This window comes from Balaenoptera physalus (genome assembly GCF_965194825.1).
Source record: "Balaenoptera physalus genome assembly, chromosome: 3".
NCBI lineage: Eukaryota > Metazoa > Chordata > Mammalia > Artiodactyla > Balaenopteridae > Balaenoptera > Balaenoptera physalus.
The window spans coordinates 93,223,611-93,246,512 of record NC_138890.1 but is presented as its reverse complement, the minus strand read 5'-3'; the positions used below and the strand labels follow the sequence as shown (position 1 = coordinate 93,246,512).

Genomic DNA, 22,902 nt, shown 5'->3' with positions numbered 1-22,902 from the left:
CCCCACTGTAGAAATATGGAAAACAAAAAATATTTTTCCCATTTCATTTTACTTTACCTCTAGTTCACAATAAAAGTTTTTGAAAGGATATTCTATATTGGCTATCACAGGTGCTCACATCCCATTTATAAGCAAACACTAACCTCCACTTCATTTCTAAACATACTGTAACTGGGGACTCCAAAGATGTCCTAAAGACACTTTATTCTCTTATCCAGTGTAATTTATCCGAGGTGATTGGCATCATTGGTTACCCCTGCCTTCTTGATTCCGCCATAAACATTCGGTATTTACCTTTGTCTTTTTAAGATTTTTCTTCTCCCTTCCATGACCACTACTGCTTTGTCCCTTTCACAGGCTTTTCATTATTTTTTCTGTTTCCATATGGCAGAATTCAGGACATCATCTTTATCTTTCTTTTCTTCCTTCAATTTCTAGGTGAAATTATCTAAACTCGTAAGTTTTGGACTCCTGACTCTAACTAAAATGGAGTAAGAGGAATGGAATTTATCCTCCTGCCTAAACAACTAAAAATATGGATAAACCTATGAAACAGTGGTTTTTCTAAACATTGGACATCAAGCAATTAAAGTCAGTGAACCATGAGAGAGAGGAAGTGACTGAAATGAGCACTGATTGGCCCAGTTGAGTACTTCAAGGATTTTCCAGGTCATAGTTCAGTGAAGTGGGTAACCAGGAAGAATTCAGCAGACTCACTGAGTTGAGGAAATAGAGCTGAGAAGAAAGGACAGGTACATAAAGAACTGAGGAGATTTGCAGAGCTCCTCTAGTCTTCAGCAGAGTAGTGATTGGCAGATTTTTTGAGGGAATTATTTGAGGTAGGAAAAAAGACTCACCCTAAAGGATGAGAAGAAACAGTAGCTAGAGCTCACGGAGGGCTGGGAAGAGTATCTGTTCCCCAGCTAGACCTGACAGCCTCATAATATGTGTGACATTGAGTACAGTTCTCAGAAGGGCCTTATCTCAGTAGTGGGGGATTATTATCCCAAGAGTAAATGCTGCTTTGGTCCCACTTAACAAGTCAAGAGGAAGACTGAAAGGATCTAACAGCTTACAAATAAGTTAACTGTGTCCCAGATCAAAGCTCAAGAATAATTATAGTAATACAAAAATATATACTACTCAACAAGGTAAAATTTACAATGTATGGCATATAATAAAAAAAATTGTTAGGCATCCTAAGAAGCAGAAGAATATGACCTATAAAGAGGAGAAAATCCATTAAATCAGAACCAACCCAAAAGTGATACAGATGTCAGAATTAAAAAACAGGGACATTAAAATACTTATGTTAACTCTATTCCATGTATTGTAAGAGGTGGAAGAGAGACTGATCGTGTTGAGTAGATAAATGGAAAATATAAACAAGATGCAAACGGAACTTATAGAAATAAAAACTACAATGTCTGAGAAAGAAAATCACTGAAAGGAATGAATATGATATTAGATATGGCAGAAGATAATATTAGTAAATTTGAAGCTATAAAAACTCTCCAAAAAAACCCAGAAAAAACCTGGGGGGGGGAAAAAAACCCTAAAAACAAAAACATATACACCTGTGGGACAACTCTTCAAGTGACCCGTTATATATGTAACTGGAGTTCCTAAAAGAGAGTGAAAATAGAAAATTTATTTGTAGAAATTATCACCAAAAATGTTCCTAATATGATGAAAATTATTAACTCACAAATCCTAGGAGCTAAGTAAACCCCAAACACACATACGTGAATTTCAACTTCCGGATATTTGTGGCTATCAACTAGGGAAGACATATCTCCTAGATTAATTCCCTTTATATGTAACCAACAACCTATTAGACATCCTTAACTGGATGTCCTGTATATACTTTACAGAAAACATGGCTAATGGTTCACCTATTTGTGAACCAGTATTTACTGAGGCGCTGATATGTTCCAGACAATGCAATAGGGATCAAAATTACACAATTGAAAAGAAATTGTCCTTGAGGTTTAGGAGTCAACATAAGACATATATATACAAAATATTTAAAATACAATGTGTTAAGTTCCATAACGGTGATGAGTACAAGATGAAAATACCATAGATGAAGGTGAAACTGAATCTAACTGGGAGAGTCAGCTAAAATGTACTATTCAATTAAACGCTGCAAGTTGCACCTGGAGGATTGTAATTAAGAGATCATTTGTGATAGCGCAGCTGCGCCGCCTCGCAGGCGCGGGGCCGCGTGACCCCAGCGCGACCCCGGCTGCTTTGGCCACCAGGCGGCGCTCGTTCTCTGCCCGGCAATCCGCTTGCTCCCGCCGGAGGCCGGACAGCCGCAGCTGCGCGACGCTTCTCCGGGTGAGTGGACCGGGCGCCGGACGCCGGGGTTTAGGGGAGACGGGCGAAGGCTGCGTGGGGGGGTACTTTGGCGCGGAGGTCTTGGGGCAAAACCGAGGGGCCAAAACCGAGTCAAAGGCGTCGGCGTGGGGAAATGCTGGCAGGGAGCTGAGGAGCCCGGGGCAGGAGCATCCGGGCGGTTGCAGGAGGGCGTTTGGAGGACGGTGGTCTTGGGCTGAGGGGCGCTTCCTAGCAGATGAGAGGCGGGGAGGCCCCGAGGGCATCGAGAGTATCGCAATGAGAGGAGGAGGCTTTTGTTTGGATGGACACCGGCCAGGGCCTAGGAGGAGCCCGGAGTCCAGAGAATTCGGGGCAGGGGGTGGGAGAAGAGATGGTTAAAAAAAAAAAAAAACAGAAAACGTCGTTTGTGGCTTTGATAAAAGGTATTCATTAAAATAGTAGAGATAGAAGTCAGATTACAGTGGGATGAATAAGAATAGGGTATAAAGACATGGGAATAGGAGACAGTGACCAGATCTGAATGTGGGGATGGTAATGCTCCGCAGTCCATACTCTTCCCCCAAAGGGGAGAACTTTAATTGTGCATAAGCATCATGGGTCAAAAGTGGTGGTGCTCACCAATATCTGAATTCCCTTCTAACTTGGAACACTCTTGTCCTACATTTCCCATTACCTTGCCTTTGTTGGGGCCATATGACTGAGTTCTAATCAGCAAAATTCAAGCAGAAGTTATGAGCCGCACTGCCAGATACGGCCTCTAAAATCTCTCATGGAATCGTCCATAGTCTTTTCTTCCCTATGCTCTTATGTAGTTGCAGAGCATTCAGCAGAGGACTTGGAGAAATGGTGGCGCACAAGATGGAAAAAAGCCTTGGTCTCTTCACCACCGTGTGGAAGCTTATCTCCTGACACTTAACGGTACTGTGACATGATTATCTTTAAATATAATTTCTATTTCCCTAAGCCTGTGGATATTTGCTTTGCAATGTTGTAGGTTGCAGCAGTTTTTCAAAACCAGAGCTTCTAAACTCTTTGACGGATTTTAATAATTCCATAATATGTTTTATTGCAATGTCCACGAATATTGTTTTATTTACTTGTAGTTACTGTCGACAGTTCTGGCAGTTCCCAGAGTTAACATTTGTGCACACGCCAGTGGGATGGGTGCAGAGACAGGCAAGCCAGCCCCCATGCAGTGCCCCCACCAGGAGCCCCTCCTCTCTGCTGGGCCAGAGCCACTGCTGCCCTGGCTGCTGCTTCTGCCAGTCTGTAGCCAGGGCCTGACTGGGTTTTACTCACAGAGTCCCAAGAATCCGGGACTGCCCCCCATGCACTAGTTGTTGCCACGTATATCTTCTTTGCTCGTAGACTCACTCCATTGTTCCATAGGAACATTTAGAAACACAGGTCCTAAGATAAAATTATTAAGAATTTCAAGAAGGCAACACAAGAGCATTAAACCAAATGTGGGGTTCCCTTTTGAGAATGGGACCCTGTGAGGCTGCACAGTTGTACAGCTGTGAAGCAGTTGTAATCCCAGAAGTGGTTCAGGTTTAGGTGCTGTTTGATCCAGAGGTATATAATATCAGGGTCTCATTTTACTTTTCTACAATTTTCTCTGTCTTTTCACTCTGCCTCCCTTCGTGTATTGGTTCCATCCTCTGACTAGTTTCCTATATGAAAGCAAAATGGCTACAGGAGTTCCAGGTATTTTATCCATATAATACACACTCTAGCAAAAGAGATTCTCACTAGTTAGTCAGGCGAGGGTTACATGGTCATATGCTTAGGTGATAGGCTACCTGATTGACTTAGCCTAGCTCGTATGCTTCACCACTGTAGTAAGGTTTTCTGGAACCATATGGCTCCTAGCATGGAAACTGAGGACTATTAGAAAAGCAGGAATTGCTACTGTGGAAGAAATCACAAATGTCCACTACAGAATATTTCTTGAATTAATGACTGACTGACAGATTGTAGTACTTCATCCTGGGAAAAGATTTGTAAGTATGCCTCTTGTTTCCAAAATCTTAACTGAAATTCTAACTAATACTGTAAAAACTGATGTCTAGATAATTATAATATGGCAATTGTTAAAAGAATATTGTGATGAGAAAAAATCCTGTTGCCTACTTAGAGATACTGAAAAAGAACCACTTAGTACCAAGAATGTTATGTTTTTTCCAGCACTGCTGGGGGAAGACGTCTTAAGGCTTCCAATGACCAATACTGATTATATTCTAGGTATATATGTCTCTGAAGATATAAAGGAGAAAACACTAGCCTGATGGAACTATCTTTCAAGCAATAGCAAAATTTCTTAGTATTATTCTGTGATTAATGGACAGCTTCTCTTATGTAATTTGGTTTTTGTGATGAACCTACACACCAGGAGGAAGTGTTGTATACAAATGTATAGTAGCTATTAACAAATTATCAATTTAGCTTAAATAAGTCTTTTTAAAGATTTCTTATGTGTTCCATTTCCCAAGAAATTTAATATCATTTAGGAATTGAAAAACTAGAAAAAAAAGAACAAAATTAAAACAAAGAAACAGCAAACAATACCTTGATGATGTTCTCAACTTGTATAGCTGAGGATTTGACCCCTGGTAACTCCATGCATTTGTCCATAATTAATTAATTATAATTAACTAATATCATAATTACAGGGCATGCTAATGTTCTCAGCTTTGTGCTGAGATGCAAAGATAAGCCTAATATGGGGAGTAGACCTTCAATCATCAATCTCAAATATTTTTAAAAAAATATTTATTTATTTATTTATTTAGGTTGCTCCCAGTCTTAGTTGTGGTGTGCAGACTTCTTCTTAGTTGCAGCATGTGGACTTCTTCTTAGTTGCGGCATATAGACTCTTAGTTGCGGCATGCGTTGGGATCTAGTTCCCCAACCAGGGATCAAACCCACTCCCCCTGCATTGGGAGCATGGAGTCTTACCCACTGGACCACCAGGGAAGTCCCGAATATCTTCTGTTTTTAACAATCTTAACAAAACCTAGCGGTTTTCCCTGATTCCTATGCTTCACTACCAAATTGCAATTATTCTATTGCATAAGTTTGGCTATGATTGTATATACTCACTGATTTCATCTGGGAAATGGTACTGAAAGTGTTACTGAGTTCAAACTCACGCTGCTCACCGCACGACAGGCCAATCAATTGAGAGACAAGGTGTTGGGGTAGGGAATAGCAGCTTTATTCAGAAAGCCAGCAAATCCAGAAGATGATGGACTTGTGTCCCAAGGAACCGTCTTGCCTCGGTTTGGATGCTATTTTCTTCCATAGAGCAAAGAGAGGGAGATGAGGAAATAAAGTAAAAAAGGTGATAAGTTGTTGCAAATATTTCCTGGGTCCAGCCAGACTCTGGAGGGGATGTGTTAATTTCTTCCTTCCTGCGGGCATTCATAGATGGGCCTGGTCAGGATGTTTCCTGTGAGCTTAAATAAAGGTATTTGAGCTTAATGCTCAGGCATGAGAGGCAGGGTTCCTGGAGATGGGCCATTATATACACTATAAGCTGTAGGCAACATTCCTTTAGTGATTAACTTGTAACAAAAGCAATCGAATACAAAGGTTAAAGTAAAAACAAGTCCAATATGGAGTCAGATTTGGTTTTCTCTATTACAAAAGTACATAGTTTAAAAATTATATAACATACTATAATACTTCTATATTCATCTAGAACTTTTAAATTAAATAGGAAAAACAGACATGGAATGAAGAAAAATTTATGTATTTGATTTGATTATTAGATAATGCAACATATAATTTGGTGAATTTCAAAGGCATTTATTTTTTACTATGATAGCCACTGAATTTCACTTTGGTGGGGGCTAAGTTATTCTTATAAAATAAAGATTAAAGGAGGTTATGTTTCTCCTCTTCAAATCATTCTTGTTATGTGTATTCAATTTGCAAGACAAGCAATTACTGCTGTTTGAATCTGGCAACTAGCCACTATTTTTAATTGAAATGGTATTTTGCAAAATAAAGAGCATGAAGTTATAAGAGGAAGTGGTGTTGATGTGTTAACAGGAGTGAGCCATAAGGAATGGCAATTATATATTTTAACATGTAAAGAGATTTTCCAAATTAGCTGTTGGTAAAATTGCTACGCCTGTCACACCAAGTTCATTTATTTCTTGGATAAACTTGAAGAATATAAAGGCACTTAATAGAGATGCTTTTTTAAAAGACATAAATGCATCATAATGATAACATCACAGGAGTGCAGAGATTTGATTTTAAGTAGAACCAAGGGCTCTTGCTTAACCAAGTTAAGCAGGGCTTCAGAGTTAGATTGATCTGGATGATCCCATCTTGGACACCTTATATGTGGTTACCTGGATTAAGTGTCATAAACACTATGAAGCTTCCATTCTCTCATTTCTAAAAAACTCGATACTAATTTTACATTATAGGTTTTTGGAGTATATGTGAAGATTAAATGAGATAATGTCTAGAAAACACTGATCCCTGTGTCTGGCATGTAGGTGTTCAATAAATGGTACCTGCTATTTTTATGTTTGCTTATTGGGAGAATGTGACAGAAATGTGTAGAAAACTGATAACTTTTATAAAGAAGTTTTATATTCAACTGAAGTCATATGTTAATATATGTCAGTATTCAAATCTAGTAGTATACTTTCCTCAGTTTGTTTCATGTAGTTTCTCTTGTTCAGTTTCATTCTGAATTTATTTAGAATGAATCCAAATTCAGTATTAAATCTTGCCAAGCCTGTGACACTTACCCTGACCTCTGAAATTTAAGTAGAGGTTATATTGCTTTCTGCCAAAACAATGACTATACAAGAAGAGATTGTTTATTGATTGCATAATCAAAGTAACCAAGGTCAATTAATTATTGACTTATTAATTTATCCATTTTTTTTTCAACAAATAGTTTTATCCTATGAGTACTATTCTGTACAAACCAAGAATAATTTTGGACACTGGGGGGTATAATATATCTAGTGAAATGGTTTTCAACCTGGTTTCACTTAGAATCATATGGGAATGTTTATAAAATACCTATGCCTGGGCTCTATACCCAGAGATTCTGATTTAATTAATTTGTATGAAGCTCAAATGCTTTTAAAACCTCCCCATGACAATTCCAATATGTAGCTGTGCTTGAGAGCCATATATTTAAAGTAGTGGTTCTCAATTTTGTGAACAACTATAATATTCACCTGGGAACTTTATTTTAATTTATTATTAATTTAATTGATGTAATTTAAATTTTTATTGAGATACAATAAGAAAACATAAAAGTGCACTAATCTTAAATGTACAGCTCAATGATTTTAGATATGTGTATCTTTGCATAATAACTCGAATCATTATATTTTCTCTAGTCCAAAATGTTCCCTGTGACTCTTGTTTTTTTTTTCTTCTTTTAAATTGAGGTATAGTTTATTTACAGTATTCTACTAGTTTCAGATGTACAACATAATGATTCAATATTTTTATAGATTATACTCCATTTAAAGTTATTACAAAATAATGGCTATATTTCCCCATGCTGTACAATATATACTAGTTGATTATTTATTATATACATAGTTATTTGTACCTCTTAGTCCCCCACTCCATCATGCCCCTCCAGCCTTCTCTCTCCCCATTGGTAACCACTCTTTTGTTCTCTATATCTGCAAGTCTGTTTCTATTTTGTTATATACATTCATTTGTTTTATTTTTTAGATTCCACATATAAGTGATAACAGTATTTGTCTTTCTCTGACTTATTTCACTAAGCATAATAGCCTCTAGGTCCATCCACATTGTTGCAAATGGCAGAATTTCTTTTTTTTAATGGCTGAGTAATATTCCATTGTATAGATATGTAACGTATCTTCTTTATCCATTCATCTGTTGATAGACACTTAGGTTGCTTCCATATCTTGGCTATTATAAATAATGTGATATAAACATTGGGGTGCGTATATCTTTTCAAATAAGTGTTTTCATTTCTTTTGAATATATACTCAGGAGTGGAATTGTTGGATTATATGGTAGTTCTATTTTTAGTTTTTAAGGAACCTCCATACTGTTTTCCACAGTGGCTGCACCAATTTACATTCCCGCAACAATGTACTGGGCTTCCCTTTTCTCCACATCCTCATCAACATTTGTTATTTGTAAACTTTTTTATGATCACCATTTTGACAGGTGTGAGTTGATACCTCATTGTGGTTTTGATTTGCATTTCTCTGATGATTAGTGATATTGAGCATCTTTTCATGTGCCTGTTGCCCATCTGTATGTCTTCTTTGGAAAAATGTCTATTCAGGCCTTCTGCTCATTTTTTAAACGGGTTGTTTGTTTTTTTGAAATTGAGTTGTATGAGCTGTTTATATATTTTGGATGTTGTATGAGCTGTTTATATATTTTGGATGTTAACCCCTTATCAGTTACATCTTTTGCAAATATATTTTCCCATTCAGTAGGTTGTATTTTTGTTTTGTCAGTGGTTTTCTTTGCTGTGCAAAAGCTTTCAAGTTTAATTAGATCCTATTGTTTATATTTACTTTTGTTTCTTTTGCCTTGGGAGACAGATCCTAAAAAATATCGCTACAATTTATGCAAAAAGTGTTCTGCCTATGTTCTCTTCTAGGAGTTTTATGGTTTCAGGTTTTACATTTCAGTCTTTAATCCATTTTGAGTTTATTTTTTAATATAATATGAGGAAATGCTCTAATCTCATTTGTTTACATGTAGCTGTCCAATTTTCCCAGTGCCACTTACTGAAGATACTGTCTTTTCTCCATCATATATTCTTGCCTCCTTTGTTGTAGATTAATTGACCATGCGTACATGAGTTTATTTCTGGGCTCCCTATTCTGTTCCATTGATCAGTGTCTGTTTTTCTGCTAATACCATGCTATTGTGATTACTGTGGCTTCGTAGTATAGTCTGAAGTCAGGGAGCGTGAAACTTCCAGCTTTTGTTTTCTCAAGATTGCTTTGGCAATTTGGGGTCTTTTGTGGTTTCATATAAATTTTAGAATTATTTGTTCTAGTTCTGTGTAAAAGTATCATGGTATTTTGATAGAAATTACATTAAATCTATAGATTAAAACTATGAAATAATAAAGATGTGCTGTTTTAAGCCTGTGAGTTTTGGGGGTAATTTGTTATGCAGTGATAGATAAATAGTTGAGTTTGGTACATTGTTTTACAACTATTAAACTGGTTAATGATGCTTTCAGATCCTTCCTGAAACAGGTAAACAATTGGACCAAATACATGAAAATATGTTTCTCAAGCCTTTGGACATCAGACAGTAATGTACAGTGATATTTGAGAGATGGGAAACTAATGAAGTAAACTTGAGATTGCCCAGTTTGCTTCCTTAAAAGAATTTTCAGGCTATAGTGCCAGGAGGGGAAACTCACATGGAGTTCAGCAGAATCCTTTATTTGAGGAGACAGCAAACATTCTAGGAAGAACAAGACAGCTAAGGTCCTCAGAGCAGAGTACCCAAGAGGAGAAAGAATAGAGAAAGACAGCTGTGGAATTTGCAGTGGTTGAGTAGTCAGTGGATGCATCAACAAATGCATGTGATAAAACTATGCTAAGTCAGGAAAGGGACCACCTGAAAAGAATAGAGGGAATAATATTCAGAGCTTACATGGGGCCAAGAAGAGTGCCTGTTTTTAAGTCTGACTGTGAACATCATAATTCATAGGGCATTGAAGAATACTCAGAACAGTCTTGCCTCTTAACAGTAATTAGCCTTAGACTGACCACTACTGTGGTCTCACTTAACAAATTTCCCAGTAATTGTGTCTTAGAACAAAGCCTAAGAATATTTGTAGAAATTATATCCCTATCTATCTATCTATCTATCTATCTATCTATCTATCTATCTATCTGTCTGTCTGTCTGTCTGTCTATATGCAGAGAGGTAGATGGGTGTGTGTGTGTGTGTGTGGGCATGTGTGTGTGGGTGTATGTATCTTAGCCAAAATCCAATGAGGTAAAATTCACAATATGTATCATCTAATGAAAAATTTTGCAGCATGATAAAAAACCCCAGGAATATATGATTATGAAGAGGAAAAAAATTAATGCAAATTAATCAAAACTAACACAGGTGTTAGAAATAGCATACAAGTACTAAAGCAGTTATAACTATCCCATATGTTCAAAAAGACACAGGAAAGATTGGACATTTTATGTAGAGACACAAGTTAAAAAATACATGAGTGAAAAACACTGGTTTGGTTTAATGGTGTATTAGATGTGGAAGAAAAAATATTAGTGATCTTGAAGACATAGTAGTAGAAACTATCCAAAATGAAATGTAGTAGGAAGAAAAAAGGAGCTGAGCAAAGAGACCTGTAGAACTACAAGTGGCCTAATGTATGTGTATTGGAGAGAACAAAACCCAAAACTTTTTTCATCATTATTTTATCCCCAACATCAAGCACGGTGTCCAGCATATGGTAGGGCTAGATAAATATTTCTTAAGTGAATGAGTTAACATTTAAAGTGAATCAGAAATTGTGAACCTTATATTTTATTAAATATACTGATTCAAAGTAAATGAAAATATTTTTATTAGTAAAAGAAAACCAAAATCCATTTTGTGGAAAATATTAAATATTATTTATGTATGTATATATACACACATATATGTATCCCTCTATATACGTACGTATATATTATTGCTTAAACAAATTTGTAGATCAGTATTTTGAATTGCTAGTAATTAAGTCTAGAAGTTTATAGATGCACACAAACACACACACACTTTGTTTCTATATGTCAGCCAGTCAGAAAAGGGAGAAAAATATACAGAGAAGAAAAAGAAAGACTTCACATTTGAGCAGCAGTTATAGATATAGACACACCACAAACATGCAAACACTCACACTAGAAATAGCATTCATGGGATACAGACAGATTGATTTATTGTATAAATACAATAAGAATAGGAAATTTGAAGACAGATATGAATTCGATCTCACCTAATACTCTTGTGAGCTCTGGACTTACATAGCAGTCATTGTAGTCTCTATCCTATAGCAGTCCTGTTCAGTTTTATTCAAGAGTCTGTACAGAGAGCACTCCCTTTAATATGTAGTCCTTTGGGAGATGTTTAAAGAGATTCCCCAGAGATTCCTTTTATAAACTCAAAAAAGATCTACTACATTATTTATCAGATTTTTCTAATCTGAGGCTACTGCTAATCGAAATGATAGGGGGAGGAGCTAGATTTCAGAGTCTCTAATAGTTTCAAAGAGGTGGAGCGTAAGTCCCCTCTCCTTAAGTATGTGCTGCCCATAGTGATTGTCTCCCAAAGAATGTAGTATGGAAAGGGAGAAAAGAATGACTTCACAGTGGAGAAACCTGACAAACACTACTTCAGCCAGGTGATCAAGGTTGACATCAACAGTGTTAACTCGTGATGATAGAATGTACCCTTGAAATGATGTGATACAATGGCATTTTACCTCTGTATTCATCCTCTCCAAAACCTACAACCCCAGTCTAATTGTGAGAAAAAAACATCAGGCTAATCCAAATTAAGGGACATTCTATATAATCACCAACGAGTCACTCTTCAAAACTGTCAAGGTCATCAAAAACAAGGAAAAGTCTGAGAAAGTGTCAACAGCCTAGAGCCACCTAAGGAGACATGAGGACTAACTGTGTTGTGGTGCCCTGAATAGGATCCTGGAACAGAAAAGATATTAGGTGAAAACTAAGGAAATTTGAATAAAGTATGGGTTTTATTTGATAATATTGAAAAATCATGGTTCACTAAATGTCACAAATGTACCATACTAATGTAAGATAACAGAAACTAGGAATAGGGTATATGGGAGCTATCTGTACTATCTTTCTAACTTTTCTATATATCTAAATCTGTTCTAAAATAATAAGTTTATCAAAAAAGTAAAGTAGGAAACATGAATAATATACTTACTATATAAGAGAGGAATAAGCATAATATATGAGAGTGAGTAAGAGCAAATTTTAAATGAATAAAATCTGGGAAACTTGAGAGTCCCTAAATTTGTTGTTTGAAATTTTAAGCTTTTATTATATTGTTTACCTAAAATTTGATTTGCAAGCACAATTGATTCATTTCCTACAGTCTGAGTACTTCCCAATAATTAAGGACTTAGGACTTCAGAACAGGTTGGGTGAGGTATACATTTTGTACTGGCTTGACCTTTTTATGCATTAATAATTACTATTGGAAACCTGTTTCAAACAGTGGTGACTACACTGGGTATTCAAAAGTAAATAAGGTAAATATATGCCCTGACTTGAAGAATGTCATAGTCTAGTGAGAGAGACTGACACATAAACAGTTAAATACAATGCAATGTGAAACATGCTGTGAAAGGACAAGGGCAGGGGTGGCTAAGCTTTCTGGGCTTCACAGCAGAGTCTTAGAAAAGCCCCCATGACCCTTGTTTCTTGTTCATTAAGGTGCAAAGTCACTATTACTCAAAACTTTGCTGTTTTTCTTAGCTGCTGATGTTTCAGCATCCATCCTTTCTTATGCCATAATCACTTTTTTTGCTTAATAAAGTCAGAGAATATTAATGTTGAGATAATAAAAGGGAAATTCAAGTTTATCTATTACTTCTTCCTAAATCATTCATGAGTTTCCTGACAAAGGGCATCCACTCTGTGTATGAGCACTTTTAGGGATGGAAAGCTAAATATGTTTCAGGGTGGCCTAGTCCATTGTTTTAACAATCCAATTATTCAAAATTTTCTTTAACAGTAACTCTTAATTTTGTTTCTAGTCATTTTTCATTCATTACAGACCTGCCTTTGTTTTTTCCAACCTTCAGATAGAGGACATTAATAAACGCATGTATGTAATTTAAAAGTTTAATTACTTTGCAGGTACACATGGCAGAATCAATTTATAAACATAAATGGAAACATATTTTGTGCAGTTTTAATGTACCACAAATTTAATAGGTATCATTTTAGTGGCATATCATTAAATGCCATTTCCCAACTTATGGAAAGTATGTTTCAGTTAATGGTACTAGTTCATAAACATTTTTAAGACTATCTCCAACTCATTTTAAAAATGTAATTTTGATCAATTAAAAAAGGTGCTTTTAAATGGCACCATAAAGAGTAATCTAATAGAACTAGGTTAAAGCAAATGAAGTAGTTAAGAAATTTGTCTTTATCTTATCTGAAAAATTCATTGAAGAATATTTATAGAGTTTAAGCACGTCATTAGGAAGCATTATCATTAGGGATATGGTATGGAGAGTCAATTTAGAGTGTAGATTTATCTAGCCATCAAGGATGGTAGAATAAAAAATACTTAGGTGACTTTACTTAGGTGAAGTCACCTAAATCACTATTTATCCATCTATCTATTTATCTATCTTACATCCTGGAGGCTTCTAGGCAATAATATATTTGTCTTGATTGTTGCATTTATTACAGAAAGCAAAAAATGAAACCAGTAATGTATGCTGTTATGATTTCATAAGTATTAAATAGGACGTTAATGAAAATATTAATAAAAAGAAATAGTGTGAAAGCTATCTATACATTCCTTCGTGTAATGTTTGCAGTTAGTATTCATAATGTCTACAAAGTTATTCAGTTTTAGTACTCCACAATGAGTGTGAAATTCTTGGCATTTAAAAGAATAATTGCACACCTCTACAAGATTAAAAAATAAATTATACTTGTTCTTAATTTGATATAAGGTTTGTTCCCAATTTTGAGTGACCAGCCCTTTATATTCCCTCAGGTGTTCTACTCCCTTGATTAATATAGAATTGAAGAATGTCAGTTGTGAAAAATAAAATACTACTAATTCTACTCATGTACTTATAATCCAAGTTAAAATTTATTCATTCTCTTCTCTTCTTATTGCTGTCTTGCCAAACTCCTTGAACTTCACAAGTCTTTTTTTCACATAAGTGCTTATTTTGTCTGGTATACCCTAAGCTCTGCTTAATTTAGTTGCAGTTATCTTTAACATGAATGTAGACCTTCACTTTCATCCAAATTTATTCTTGTTGACCTTATGTTATTCACTGTAGATATCTATATATCCTCTACATATATAGATATATCCTATATATCCCTATAGATATAGATATCTCCCCTTTAGTGAATAATATTGTGATAGTTTTTTACATGTCAACTTGACTGAATCATGGGGTGCACAGATATTTGACTAAACATTATTTATTTCTGGGTGTGTCTATGAGGGTGTTGGTGGATGAGATTAACATTTGAATCAGTGAAGCAGATTGCCCTCCTCAACGTAGGTAGGGATCATTCAGTCCTTTGAGGGCCTGAATAGAACAGTGAGTGGCGGGTGCGGAATTTGTTCCTTTCTGCCTGATTGGATGAGCTGGAACATGGATCTTCTTTGGCTTTTGGATTGAGATTTACACCATTGGCTCCCTTGGTTCTCAGTACTTTGGACTCAGACTGAATTACACATGAGCTTGAATTACACTATGTGTTTTCCCGGGTCTCTGGTTTGCAGATGGCTGATGGTGGGACTTGTCCTGTGAGCAACTCCTTGTAATGAATATATAGGATATTTTAAATACTTAAAATATTACACTCCTTATGATACATGTATGTGTTGTAATAATGTATATCATAGGTTCTATTGGTTCTATTTCTCTAGAGAACCCCGACTAATACAAATATATATACATAATGAAGATCTATCTATCTACCATTATTTATCTATCTATCTATCTACCTATCTATCTGTCTTATATCCTGGAGGCTTCTAGGCAAGTTTCAGCAGTGACTTAGATCAGTGATTTTGATCAGAGTTTTGCAGCTATACATGTTTAGGTAAGGCCTAATGCAACAGGCTTTGTATATTGAAATCTTTAAGTTTGAAATAAACCAAAAAAAACTTGAAGAAAGGAAAAAAAAAGAAAAGAAAGGAAAATTATTGAAATCAGTTTCATAAGGATATCATAAATTTTTAAATGGACAGAAAATTACATTAATTTTAGTGAAAATAATTATATATAAATTATTTTAAGCAATTAATTTTCCCTACAAGGTGGATTTGATTTTCTAATAAGACAAGAAATGAAATGAGTTTTTCTTTAAGATTGTTTTCTTTTTTTTTTCCTTTTTTTAATTGAAGTATAGTTGATTTGCAATGTTGTGCTCAGATTGTTTTCTAAAGATAGTCTCATGTACTCTTTTAGTCAAAAAAGTCAATCATATTCCGTTTACCATCAGGAATAACATGGGAAACCTGGAAAGCCTTGTCATAATGTTATTTTAATTTTGATTAGCTTTAGCAAAAAGTCAAGAACACTATGAAAGAACTCAAGTTCTATGGGAAGTCTGTAGGAACCTTGGCATCAAAGGTAACGCTAGAACCTCAAGCTCACCAGGACTCTCTTCCCCTTCCATCTCCTGTTTCTATGTGTCTATTCTCGACTTTATTTTGCAGGCAGTTTCCCCCTATAGTTGGGAAGATGACCATTGTTAGCCATTCCCAGGATAGTAATTTTCTCAGAAAAGACACTTTCCCTTCCCCAGTCTGTTCAAATCAGTCCTGGATTCTGATTAGTGCCCCCTGCTCCCATACCAATCTCTGTGTTCAGGAGAAATGTGCTAATTCATGTTCAACTTGTCTCAATATGTGTACCCTGAAACTAGGGGGTTGGGGAATAGGTTTACAATCAGGAATAGAAGATTGAATAAAGATGTATCAGGTGGCCAAAAAAACAATAGACACTGCATTTCATTATATATAGTAGTAGACTGAATGTAGTGTGTATAAATCTGGACTACTAAGTATGATTCTAAATAAACATTTTAATAAATGCAAAATAGAGCTTGGATTGAAAAGCAGTATTGTGGTGTGGGACATTTATTGCACCAGAAATCAGAGGTCCTGGATCATGAGTTAGTCCCTTTATACTCATAGGCCTTGGATAAATCACCTAAATGCTGAGCCTTATTTTTTTTAATTTCTAAAATGAGAATTTTACAAATGTAGACATTATTCTTCAAAATTTCCTTGAAAATGATACGTATGGTTCAGAAAAGGCTAAATAAAATGGTAAAGGGGAGAAAGGTTTATAGACCTAAACTGTTTTATCTATCTATCTATCTATCTGAAATAATCATGATTATAGCATTTAAAGTGATTTCTGTCTTCTCTGTAATTCTTCAATTTAAGGAGGGTAGAGGCTATTGAATAGGTATATATGAGAATGAAAGCCTAAAGGCAATCAAATTATATGTTAAATTTCCTTGGTTAATAATTTTATTTCTTGCTTTAACTGTTACAGCCTTGGGACTGGAGCTAGAGTTGTACAGTTTTACTCTGCTGAATTCCAAATTTTTCTACTATGTAGAGTTTTGAATAAAATTTTGATTCCCCTCAGACTCTTTACAGGATTACTCTGAACTGTACAAAATACCCCTGATCAATAAAGTAGCATTAACCTGACTTGCTCTGAATATGCAACTTTCCATTTCCACATTTGCTAAACATGCAGAAATCATCCACGTTAGGAAGTCCGAGTTGTCTTTACTCTTTCTTTGTTCCTAGTATTGATTTGTGTATAGGGTTGGAAGGAGGAAAAGGTATTTTTGGTATGCTCTTCAGCTCCTTTCCCAAATACTTTATCTTATCAAATAGCCACATGCCAGCTCTTCCTTTCTGCCTGAATAACAGCTGTGGTTAGACAATTTACCTGAATGCTCACAGCTTATACAAATACCTAGAAATGCATGAAAACATCATAAGGATTAGAACGTTAATCTTACGGGATATGATGGACAGAGAGTCTAGAGCCAAACATCTCCCACCTTCCAAAACTTCCAGGTATGCCTTAAATATCCACTAAGGAGAAGAGATGTAAAGGGTAGATAAGTTCATCAATAATCATCACAGAAGGAATCTTCCAAGCATTCACAATAAAGCTACAAGTACAGTCCTATTAGTGTCCTTTGTTGTATTTTCAAGTGATAACTCAGGACCATTTTTCTTTCTTTTATCCTGTGAGACAATATAGTGATATTTTCCTTAAACAAAAAATCTGCAGCTAGATTCACCTGTATTTATATGAATGTATACCAACATAATGGTTTCTCAGTTTGCTATTTATTTCACACTCACAATTAATTTAATGACAAGAAAAGCTATACTGGTATTATAGTTATTTAACAATTAGATACAGTAAACAATAGAATATATGACATCTTTACAGTCATGGGCATTTTCCCAAGAGTGTCTAGTACAATGAGGAAAATATAAGAGAAAACCCAGCATTGGGTTCACAGGAACCTGGTTTTAAATCATGGCACTATTACTTTCTAGCTTTTTGATGTATGAAATTTATCTACCTTTATAAATGTATACTTTTTAATCTGTGTAATAAAGATAGCATAATAATATCATGTGATTTGTTAAGAATATAATATACTTTCTAGACTGCTAATTTTCTTCTTTCCCTTTCCCTTTCTAGTCCTCTTATACAGGACCCACCCATCTTTTACTGATTTGTTCCTGAATAATTTCTTTCTTTTTTTTTTTTTTTTAAGATTGATTGATTGATTGATTGATTGATTGCTATGTTGGGTCTTTGTTTCTGTGCTAGGGCTTTCTCTAGTTGCGGCAAGCGGGGGCCACTCTTCATCGCGGTGCGTGGGCCTCTCACTATCATGGCCTCTCTTGTTGCAGAGCGCAGGCTCCAGACACGCAGGCTCAGTAACTGTGGCTCACGGGCCCAGCTGCTCTGCGGCATGTGGGATCTTCCCAGACCAGGGCTCGAACCCGTGTCCCCTGCATTGGCAGGCAGACTCTCAACCACTGCACCACCAAGGAAGCCCTGAATAATTTCTTAATTATTATTTTAAATTTAGAGAAAAAGTTTCTTATATTTATGTGCAGTCTTTAAGGGGTCTTATTTTATCACTTAGCATGCATCAGTGAAATTATTTCCTTAAAAGGGTGCTATGAATTCTGATAAATTTAGGCATATTTTCTTGTAACTGAGAACTCATGAGGTGAAAATGTCCTTGTTGAATAACCTCAGACTGTACATCTGAAACCAAGTTTCTCAATGGAATTGCATGTCAGATTGAGAATGGGAGGTAATTAGTGAGTTCTTTCTATATTTTACTATTATCATAACAGAACATTTTTTAGTCCCTTACACTTCATTTTGTCTAAAATTAGTATGCTAACTCATGCCTCAGAAATTCTCTGTGTTGTCCCTTGGGATGAAAGAGATAGAATTATCTGATATGTGTAAACAGGGATTAATTTAATCTTAGGCAAATCCACACTTTGCAGTGTGAGTGAGGTTTGCAGAGGATTATAAATACAGTGAGTTAGATACAGTTTGACATCTTGTTTTTAGAGACTCATACTTTTTAAAAGCTTTTCAAAATCACTTATTAATTTTTGGTATGCAAAATTACATGGGAAAAAATAAAAATTGAGCAACAAGTCAAGTTTACTTTGGATTGAATGTTAAAAATGTCTCTTACCTATTGGAATAGGAATTAGGTTTTATGTGATTCTAAAAGACATGTGTCTTCTTTGCAAAAGGGCAATTGTCTTGCTTAGAGATGCATGTTGAAACGATGCTCGTAACTTGGGACATTTATTCATTTTGATTCCCAGCATTGTTCATCACTCGACTGGGCAGCATTTATTTGGTGGCACCCTATGAACTCTAAAGTACATAAGTTTAATGGCAGGAGTGTGTGTGGAGAGATTGGCAGAGAGAAGCCCAACATACATCATGTGGCTAGAAATGATATAGTAGGAAGTCACAAGCCATCATACTCATCGTAGGTTTAAGCTTTAGCTATTTCTGTGGTTAAAAAAAAATATTTTGGGGAGATTGGACTTTATCCAAAATCAATTTACAACTCTCAAATTTTTTTAAAGCCTTCACAGAGGGAGACATGAGTTTGGCACCTCTATTAGAGCTACACTTCCGGGAATATCAGGAATCGACATATTGGTTTAATAAAGAGTAAAAAATCCAATCAATGCAACATCAAGATTTGGCATGGAATAGAGTAAATTGGGGATTTTCTTTCAGAAGGCTAATAGCAAGGTAGTGTTAACTCATAGGATCTTGACAGGTATTAGAAATTGGATTGTATAAAAGAAAGGAAGATATAATGTAAATAATAGAGATCACATCTGTTTTCAGTATCTCTAGGGTGAACGAGTAGAAACACTTGAAGTTGTTAAAAGTCTTGACTAGTCAAGGCATAGAGGAAAGGAGTGTGGACCGTAAAGGGTTATAGCTTCCATAGATCCAGGACATCAAAAAGAACAGCAATACTACATGTGCAGCATAAATGGATTCAGTTGTCTATGACTATGAGCACAAGCTGTCTGTGATTAGAATCAAAACTATCCTATCACAGCTGGAACCATTAGAATGGTCTTGGATGGGATTTAGAATCGGGAAAAAATCTAAATTTGAATCTCAAGGCTGTCTTTCAAATTACAGAAAGTCCTTAGAGACTTGCCTCTGATGGGAAATTGTACAAACTAGAAAAGAAACCATGAGTTTGACTACAGGTGTACTGAAAACTTAACACTCAATCATTATTTAGGTTTAATTTTAAAGGATCAAACTGAATGATTCTTGAATGATCTTATTAAGAGTCTAAAGCTCTAGATAGGAAAATGTGGTTTGTGAAAAGTTTTCTGAAAAGAACATTTTCATGTATATGCATTTAAAAAAAGTAATACAAGAAAGATTTAGGGCATAAATTGAGTAAAGAGTTAAAAACTTTGTCATGATCCTAAAAACTCATTCTTGTTTTAGTAAAGGGATTCTCCATATGGTTTATTAAAAATTTTTCCTTAATTAGTCACTATTTAACCTTTACTATATTCTGTATATCTCATTCTTTAGATCTGTAAAAACTAACATCATACCTATCTGGCTATTTTGGCTTTATTCTAAGTGGATTTCTTCCTTTTATTTTATTGCTATCCAAAATTTGGGACCTTTATTCTCTTGATGTCATTACTTTAGCAGGTGCTATGCCCAGGTTTTAGCTACCAAGCTTTGTTCAGAGGCAAGGAAAAATACGTGTAATGGTTAAATTACAGACCAGGCACCTGCTGTCAAATACAGTCAACATAGAATAAATCATTCCTGCCTGTGAATCAAAATTTTAACTTCCCCTTGGCTGTCTGCAGAGCATAGCACAGCACCTGAGACATCATTATGGGGATGCTTTTGTCAAAGTACACCATTGCCCTTTGATATCAGATGCCAAAGCATTTATGCCATACCTTGGATTTGTAAGATTTTCCTTGGATATTGGTTTATATAATCATGGTATGTTTATTATTATTTGCCTCTTACCCATTATTTCACATTTTCTACTAAGTTTAATGAGAGAGTTTTTGGCTATACAAATATTCCTCAAAAAAATAAGTAATATGTTTTGCTAAATAGATTGTGTGAAAGTCACCAAGTTCATGAAATAAGAAAAGTCAGTTGGCAAAAACATACTTATTTCAAAATGTATGTAAAATAACTCTATTGTGCCAAAGCAGAATTGTATCCCTTGAATTGAGCCACATAAAATAATATAGTGATGATAATTCAGTTCTGATTAGCACCATTTGGGCATCTACTACATGTAAATCCCTTTTCTAGACATAGTGAGATTTAAATGATGGGTAAGAGTCAACCCTACCCTCCAGAAATTTATAATCCAATGTGGTCAAGGAGAATAATATATGCATACTGATATGCATATTTAAAGGCAAATAATTTAAGTGCTATAGTACAGAGGTTCTCAGATTTTATTCCTTGGGTCAGCAGCACCAGCATCACTTGTGAGCTTGTTAGAAATGCACATTTTAGTTAGGTTGCACCTCAAATCCTTGAACAATGTCGGGGTTAGAGGCAACAATCCCCCACTCAGTCAAAAATCCACATACAGCTTTGGACTTCCCCAAAACTCAACTACTAATAGCTTACTGTCGACCAGAAGCCTTACCTGTAACATGAACAGTTGATTAGCACATATTTTGTATGGTATATACATTATATACTGTATTCTTACAATAAAGTAAGCTAGAGAAAAGAAAATGTTATTAAGAAAGTCATAGAAAAGAAAAAAAACATTTATAGTACTGTACTATTTTTATCAATACCAGAAGTTCATATCATGTGTTTACAAGATGAATCATCTGTCAGTACCTGTATCAATGTCATCTCCTATGATACAAAACACTGTATGTTATATATATTACTAACACTGGAAATCAAAAATGAAGAGATAATGTAAAAAATAAATTCATATTTTTTTACAGGCATCATGCATTGATAACAAAGAAGCAGCAATGTGATTGCTTTACAGTAGCCTAGTGTAATCAATATCATTGCTTCACAGTAGCCTGGCCTATACACTAATGAATTAATCATTATAAAATTTTGTGGCATACAGTATTATAGTCATATTCATAATACTGTATTGAAACTTTGTTACATTTTTAAAAAAGCACTTACCTGTGATGATAGGCTGATATGCAGTTTTTTCAGTTATGAGAGAGAGACATACTATGCAGCAATGTAATTCTTTGAAAGCAAAGTTATAAAATAGTAAGAAAACTAATACATTATTAATTTCATATTAAATATCACTCACTTTATGCCCACGTAAGGATAGACTATCCACTTCAGTTCAAGCCTTGCACCTTGCACTTGATGTTCTGAGCAGTGAATGCTTAGATGATGATGATGATGATGATGATGACACGAAAATATCTCATACAGTTCTTGCTGTAGTTATTAGATTTTCACATGAAGACAACCACACACACGAGAGACGAGCATGTTAACTGTATGGCATGATTATTTACTATTCGTTAAGTAGAAATGGATCATCATAAAAGTATTCATCCTCATCTTCATGTTGAGTGGGCTGAGGAGGAGGAGGGAGAGGAGGGATTGGTCTTGCTGTCTCAGGGGCGGGAGGGGTGGAAGAGGTTGAGGAGTTAGAAGGAGCGGTAGGTGAGGCAGGCACACTCAGTGTAACGTTATGGAAATACATCATAATTTCTGTCTGACGTTTTTGATTTTTCATATCTCTAAAAATATTTCTGTATGGTACCAATTCTTCCACTGTTTGCTTTCGTTGCAGTGCCTGTATCATAGAAGGGTCCATGTCATAAAAGAAGTCAAAAGCAGTCTTGAAAAATCAGAACCATTTTGCCAGATTCTTTTTTTTTCCCACAGTGTGTATATTCTTTTTTTTTTTATTGGAGTATAATTGCTTTACAGTATTGTGTTAGTTTCTGCTCTATAGTGAAGTGAATCAGCTATATGTATACATATATCCACTCCCTCTTTAACCTGTCTCCCCCCTGCCATCCCACCCATCTCGGTCATCACAGAGCACCGAGCTGAGTTCCTTGTGCTATACAGCATGTTCCCACTAGCTATCTATTTTACAAATGGTAATGTATTTATGTCAAACCTAATCTCCCAATTCATCCCACCTTCCTCTTCCCCCGTGTCCACACGTCCGTTCTCTATGT

The 22,902-nt window shown here is 35.5% G+C and overlaps 1 protein-coding gene across 1 annotated transcript in view; it reads left to right on the top strand.

Moving 5' to 3' along the window:
- Positions 1-22,902, top strand: part of LOC309658989 (uncharacterized protein) — a 703,210-nt gene that overhangs the window by 460,898 nt on the left and 219,410 nt on the right. The window contains exon 7 of the mRNA XM_082458306.1: positions 2,265-3,261. Within this exon, the coding sequence (XP_082314432.1) occupies positions 2,265-2,721 (457 nt within the window). The 3' untranslated portion in view covers positions 2,722-3,261. The remainder of the gene's footprint in view (positions 1-2,264; positions 3,262-22,902) is intronic.